Here is a 7,386-nt window from a genome sequence, read left to right as displayed (position 1 = left end):
ATCAAGCTCAGCCCAAACATACACCAAGTGGGCCCCGGAAGTGGATTTATGCATCAAATACTTACTCATGTAAACCCTAGTAGCTAGTCTAGTATATATAGGACATTTATCTATTGTATTAGACATCTTTTGACCATCTTTTGACCACTTTAAGTCTTTTTCATTCGGTCACTTGATCAAGGAGAGGGCTGGCCATTCGGCCATGCCTGAACCTCTTTTGCTTATGTATTTTTCAATAGTGGAGTTTCTGCACACCATAGATTAAGGGTGTGGAGCTCTGCTGTACCTCAAGTATTAATGAAATTCTATTTTCTTTTATTCAAATCTCTCTTATTCTTATTCTAAGATATTCATTCGCACCCAAGAACATAATGAGTGTAATGATGAAAGTGACGATCATTATCATTCTCACTTATGAACGCACGTGATTGACAACCACTTCCGTTCTACATGCAACAAGAGCTTGAATGCGTATCTCTTAGATTCCCCAACAGAATCTTCGTGGTATAAGCTAGATAGATGGCGGCATTTATGAGGATCCGGAAAGTCTCACCTTGTCTGTGGTATTCCGAGTAGGATCCTGGGAATCCGGAAAGTCTAACCTTGTCTGTGGTATTCCGAGTAGGATTCCGGTAATGAATGACTGTGACGCGCTTCAAACTTGCAACCTGCTGGGCGTCAGTGACAGACGCAAAAGAATCAAGGGATTCTATTCCAGTAGGAGCGGGAACCAACCAGTGATTAGCCGTACTGTGACAGAGTGCGTGAGCATTAGTTTTCACTGCGAGGATGGGATGTAGTCATCAGCCATGGGTGATGCCTCCAGACGATTAGCCGTGCGACTGACAACCGCATAGGATCATTTTCCCGAGAGGGTGAAAGTAGCCAACCACAGCTGATGGTGAACCCCTATACAGAGCTTGCCATGGAAAGGAGTAAGAAGGATTGAGTAGAAGCAGTAGGAGAGCAGGCGTCCTTGAGCCATGCAGCATCTCCATTCGCTTATCTGAAATTCCCACCAATGAATCTGCATAAGTCTTCTATCCTTTTATTTAATCTATTCTTTTATCTTTATTTTCGAAACCCATAAACCATTTTAATCTGCCTGACTGAGATTTACAAGGTGACCATAGCTTGCTTCATACCAACAATCTCTGTGGGATCGACCCTTACTCACGTAAGGTTTATTACTTGGACGACCCAGTACACTTGCTGGTTAGTTGAACGGAGTTGTGAATTCAACCAGTGCCATAATAAAGCTTTCATACAAAGACAAACAACTTAAAGAGAATTGATCACAATTTCGTCCACCAGTTTCAGAGATATTTATTTTTCTGGATTAATGTTTCTTACCAACTATTTTAATAATGTAAGACCCAATTCATGGCAAACCCTAATTGACTAAACCCTAATTTCTTAGTAATTTAGTCTCCTCTAACCTAATCAACCGCCAATTCCTTGGTCACTTATGTAGAATAAAAGGTTAAGTCCAATTCTAGTTTATTAGCCATAAAAACCCTAATTACCCAAATATAAGAGGATTATATGTTACGTATCCCATTAAGTCTAAATAATTATTGATTTAGGAGGAATTACTTTCAAGTTATTATTCAAGTGAGTTAACTTTTCTAAGAATCAACAAGAATTCACGTAGAACAAGAGTTATTTTTTAATAGACTCAAATTCATAAGATGAAAAACAAAAATAATCCCTGAATTTGAATCAATATAATAATTAAAATAGAGTGACAATAGTATTAATCCATAGAATAAACATAGCTCGTAATTTTAACAATGGAGGTTTAGTTGCTCATGGCTCATAGAAAAACTAGGGTTCAAAAGTGTGTAGAGTGTAGAATGAGGTAGAGAGGGAGAAAGAGCTCGAAGGGCTAAATCTTTTCCCTTTTATATCTAACATAATTTGGTTTGAAAATAAAATAGAATAACAAATTCTAAACCTAAAAGACTGTGTTTTGAAATGATAATAACCAAAAGAAAATAATTAAATGTTCCTAATGATGTTGAATTAACTAATTTATGCACAATTTCGGAGTTATGTTAAGGGTTAGCGAAGATAGGAAAGTCTTTATATATCCTTTGATTAATTGTTTGATTCGTTTGGTATTAACTCTCCTTGTTTCAACTGCTATAACTAAGAGATCTTTTTCATTTATGAATATTGTAAAGAATAGATTTAGAAATAAAATTGAAGATGAATTTTTTTGTTAATTATCTTTTGATTTACATTAAAAAGATTGCTAAAAAATTTGACATAGATTCTATTATTAATGAATTTTATGATATGAAAAATCGACGTATAGCACTTCGTTAATAAAAAGTACACATATTTTTTGTACTTTAAATATATATTATTTATCGGTATATTTTTGTAATACATTTTATATTATAATTTATTTGCATATATATATTTTTTTAATATTATATATGCTATTGACCATGATAATATTTTTCCATTCGTCTTTAATCTTGAATATTTTGTGCATATTGAATAACAAGTGATATGAGAGCTTAACTCTTTGGTAAATATTATAGTATGAGAAAATGATCATTGATAAGAACAAGCACAAGATATGAACATATGGAAGGTAAATAATCTTCTCATCGTCCTCCATTACTAGATGTAACCAATTATTCTTATTACAAGAGTACAACGATCATATGCTAAAGTGTCAAGATCTGAGAATTTGGGATGTTATTGAAACTGAAATTTTGGTTCCCATGAAAACCACTAAAAAAAAAGGTTGGAGGAGCAGATACGTCCATAAAAAATGAAAAACCAAGAGCCGATTGGAGGGATGATGATTATAGAGTCTCGTTCAAATTCAAAGCTATAATTTATCAAGAATTTTACACTAACATGGGCATTGAAGATTCCCTCTTATTTCTTTTGTAGGAATTTTTCTCATATTAGCTCGGTTAACGTTCATTTCTTCATTACAAGCATTTGAAGATCAAGATGAAGATGAGCAAGAAGATTGTGAAGAAGATTTGAGGTTTATGGTTGATATTGAAGAGGTTAACAAAGGGTTTCAGTTTGCAAAGCCAAAATGTTGAAGAATTATGGATACAAGGGTCATTGAATGAAGAAAATGGATGCTTAATTTGAAGCAAAAGAAAAACACCCATTCAAGTACACTTGAAAAGTGTAGCCAAAAACGAAAAAAAATGATGCCTTAGGAAAAGGTTACGCTTTTTAGGCTTCGGAGACACTTTTGTAGGCGATGCCTATATTAGTGTTGCCTATTCTCAAAGGCTACGCTTTTCTGTAGCAAAGGCTACGCTTCTCGCCTTTGAGAATAGGGTACGCTTTTTAAGTGATGTTGTTCAGGACCTAAGGCTACGCTTTTCAGCACTAATAGTTACCATAATTCTAAAGAATATGCTACACTTTTCAGGGCTACTGCATCACTTTATAAATGTAACACATAGTATACCTATAGCTACTCTATATAAGTGTAGCCTTTTTTCCCTCAGTTTTTTTTTTAAATTTCTGTTTATATAAATTTCTAACAATTTTTTTATCTAAACTCTAATATTTGAGAATATAATTATATATATAATCCTGTATTGTTAATTAAATTAGTTAATTATTATAAAATAAAAATGTATACATATATAATAATACCATACAATAATCTTTAAACAATAAAAATTATACTGAAACAAAATATAATTATACAATGAACCAAAAATATTGGAATGATCATAATTTTGAGCATTTATACATCTCAAACTAGAATAAGTATACTCATATAATGCACTTAGAGTTTACTACTAATAAACTAGAAAAAATCAAAATATTATATCATATAAATGTATCTTAGCTTCTAATAAAAGACATCATCATCAACCATACATCTTTCAATTTCCATCTTTGTCAATAAACCATCATGATAAGCATCTCAATCTTCATTTGCATATTCAGAATTATCCTGCATAATTATATAGAAAAATAATTATAATTTGAAAAAGTACAACAAGAAAAAAGTAATTAACAGATTAATAACACATACAATATCCGAGAGGCATAGGATAATTGAAACTACTCTACTTTTCATATCACCAAAGTCTTTTGCTTTAAAATAACAATCACATTCAGGGGGATACTATAACTCACCATAAAGGACAACTAAAAAACGGACTAACACAACTTCATACTAAATGGGAACTAAAATAAGAAAAGTTAGAAAAATCAGAAAATCCAAACCAGAAAAATAAAAAAACCAGAAAAACCAGAAAAATTACAGCTTTCACCCTGATAACAATAATATTAAAATTACATAATGAAAAAACAAAACCAAAAAAACCAAATCACAGCTTCCATCTTCTTCAATTTCAGTTCAAATTAAAAAGATATAGCATCCTCCTAAGTTCTAACAAATAAAAATTTTAAACTCAAAATCCTAATTAACAATTAACAATATATAAACAAATATTAGGGAATAAGAAAAAACTAGTCATACCATATTTATGTTTGGAATATGTGTTGATCCATGAGCGCTATTTGCATCAATTGGAGAGTGTTGGGCATCTTGTAACAAAGCTTCAATTTCTTCCGGCCTCATTCCAGGTTTAGATCGCTGAACTAGTAACTTAATCATGTTTCGCAATCCATGAAGGTCAGCCTCTTGGTGCTGCTGTTTGGCCTTCATGTCTCCAAGTTCAGCCTTCAAAGATGTGACTTCCTCCTGGTGTTGTTGCTTGAGTTTAGAAATTTCTGCATGCTTTTTTAAGTTACGTCGTGTAATAGATCTTCCATAGTACCTAACCCGACCTGGTTGTTCTTTTCCAAATAAAGACTCAAAAGCTTCCTCATCTGTTTCACCAGCAGCTTGCCGGTTTTGGAATTCATCCTAATTAAAAGAAACATTTGAAATAGAATTAGTTACTGTATCCTAAATTTGATTTATAATCATTAGTAATTCAATGAATTCTCATACAATTGCATCTTGTGTTTCCTGATCAACTTCCTTCCTTTTCCGACTTGTTCGAGTAGCAAGGAACATTTCAAACCTTTTTGGTTCCTCATTTGTTTCCTTTGTCGTGCGCTACAAAATAAAGCCTTAAATAAGTAAGTCTATAACAACATAACTAAAATTAACTAAACAAATCCCAGCACAAATATGAAATAAGTATACCAGAGCCACTCGTACTCTTCCAAAATTGATTGGCCCCATGCGATGTGAAAACTTTTGCTGTTCTTGATGTTTCTTTTTTTTTTCACTTATTGACTATAATTGAATAAAAAGTTAGCATATAGAAACAGAGAACAATATAATTAAATTTTGCTTCAGCAAACAAAATTACAGCAACCAGAATAGTAGCAGGTATAATTGCACAGAATAGAATTGCAGAAAATAAAATTGCACAAAACAGAACTATAGAAAATAGAATTGCAGCAACTTAAAATTACAGCAAACAAAGTACCCAAAAATAGAATTGTAAATACAGAAATTCAGAAGTTCAGAATGGAACTGGCAGCAATATAACCTAAAAAAATTCAATTCAGTTCAAGAACCTACATCAGAATGGATATGTGTTTGTACAGCATGAGAGAGGACAGATTCCAACATTATCAATTGAAATTTCATTATTTTGCTTATGTCTTAACAAACAGTAATATATTCGCAATTAAAGTACCAACTATTTTACCTGGATTGTAGGATGACTCCAATAATAGATCAATTTTATGAATTGACTTTCTGGAACTTGTGTCGGTCGATTTTTCACCATATCTTCGATGGTATCAAAGGGAACAAAGTGCTTCTACTTAATCTTTCCCTTGAACTGCTTCCAAGCATCCCGAATTGCTTGGATCACCCACTTTTCTCCACTATTTGGGAGGATAAACTTGGTCTGCATGATATCAACAGTGTTATATGCACCTTCTTATATTTAAAATAATCGACATTTAATAATAATAGAAGAGTCTTATATTAACATAGTTCCACATGAATTTCTTAGCTTTAGGAGTTACAGCATGCCAGCTAGTGTACAAAACACTCGCAAATCTTTTATTTCTACCAATCGTTCCTACGAAACTAGTTAAATTAGACACACTTTGATCGGTTGGTCCTACTGGCTATCCAATATCAAAAATAACTTCTTCCCGCTGTTCCATAGTTCTTGCATAAATCTCTTTGCAAGTTGTTTTTCCCTGGGTTTTCTTCTTCTTTGGCTCTCCTAGTTTCACGTATTAGGGGAAAAATTAGGGAGTAATTAGTGATGCCAATTGAAAAATTAAGCATTATGATTTACAAAAAATATAAAAAATGATAGAAATAAATTACCTTCGTCATCATCAATGTCTTCCATCACATGTGAATAATAATTTTCATCAAGTGGAAAGCTATCTCCCACATCATCACTTAGTTCAGAGCTTAGTCCGTCAATTTCTACATCTATCCCATTTTCTTTTAAAAATTCATCAATAGTTGTAGCCCTTACCCTTGGCTTGCTCTTTTCCTTTCTTGATCCATCTTGCTCTGACATTAAATCTTCAGCTTGTGGGGTAGTGTTTAAACTCAGCAAAGTAGTGTCATGTTGCCTTTTTTTGAGTTCTACCATGTGTGACTTGAATAATCTGCTGCTGCCTTTGGTTGATTGTGGACTGAGTAGAATTTGCACAACTCCGATCTTGGCTTACACTTGTTGGCATGCTATTATTCATATTACGAATTGCATCGAGCTTCCTTTTAAGTTCATCTGCGCCTACCTTTGTAAGCTTAGAATTGTTCAAGCCTTGTGTTGACGGTTCATGTTGCACTTCATGCTTCTTTTTCTCAGCCAAAGCCACAGTCAAGTGATTCTTTCTTTTTTTCTGGCTATTGCACAGGAATGCTTGGCTGTACTTCCAAGGTTTCAGGCGTGAAATTCATTCTTTTGTTGATTGTGCTGAGTGTGCTTTGTAAATGAGTAAAATCTAGCTTCTTTGATGTACATTTCTTCACTCCTTTGGTTGCACTAAACTCTTTTTGACTTTCGACTACATCCAACCTTGGCATAGTTTCCTCCTTGTCATTACGTGCTGCACCTTGCATCACATATTGCTTGCGTTCATTTACAATCTTTTGTCTCTTGGCTTCAAATTGTCGAAACAAATTCTTACTTGATGTTGCTTTAAGATCAATAAATTCTTTATTCCTACACAAATAAATTAGTTAACTCGAGTTAATATAAGAAATAAAGTGACATATCCTATAAGAAACACTAACAAAATGAGAAATTAAAACAAAAATATGACTTACAAATAAAAAGGTGAAGAAAACTTAGTTATACATATGTACATATTAAGCAATAAATTGCTTAGGCTGACCCATCAGAATCAGAATCTCCAATGAAATTTGCCTCATATTCTTGGGCAGAA

At 33.1% G+C, this 7,386-nt stretch overlaps 1 protein-coding gene across 1 annotated transcript; it reads right to left on the bottom strand.

Annotated features, from left to right (window-relative positions):
- Positions 1–3,731: 3,731 nt before the first annotated feature.
- LOC110281179 (uncharacterized) lies at positions 3,732–5,824 on the bottom strand. The gene is made up of 5 exons (XM_052261273.1): positions 5,673–5,824; positions 5,159–5,251; positions 4,961–5,068; positions 4,484–4,873; positions 3,732–3,952 (listed from the first exon to the last, which is right to left on the bottom strand). Exons 1-5 carry the CDS (start codon positions 5,751–5,753, stop codon positions 3,923–3,925), a joined length of 702 nt encoding a protein of 233 aa, XP_052117233.1. The 5' UTR covers positions 5,754–5,824; the 3' UTR covers positions 3,732–3,922.
- Between the last annotated feature and the right edge of the window lie 1,562 nt (positions 5,825–7,386).

Source organism: Arachis duranensis, chromosome 5 (genome assembly GCF_000817695.3).
Source record: "Arachis duranensis cultivar V14167 chromosome 5, aradu.V14167.gnm2.J7QH, whole genome shotgun sequence".
NCBI classification, from domain to species: Eukaryota; Viridiplantae; Streptophyta; class Magnoliopsida; order Fabales; family Fabaceae; genus Arachis; species Arachis duranensis.
The sequence above is the reverse complement of the archived record's forward strand: the minus strand, read 5'-3'. Positions and strand labels throughout refer to the sequence as shown.

Coding starts and splice junctions, on each gene's coding strand:
- LOC110281179 (XM_052261273.1), bottom strand. CDS start 5,753: ATGGTGAAAAATCGACCGACACAAGTTCCAGAAAGTCAATTCATAAAA. Junction 5,252..5,672: donor GGAGTCATCCTACAATCCAG/GTAAAATAGTTG, acceptor ATTCAATTATAG/TCAATAAGTGAAAAAAAAAA. Junction 4,874..4,960: donor AGGAAACACAAGATGCAATT/GTATGAGAATTC, acceptor TCTTTTAATTAG/GATGAATTCCAAAACCGGCA.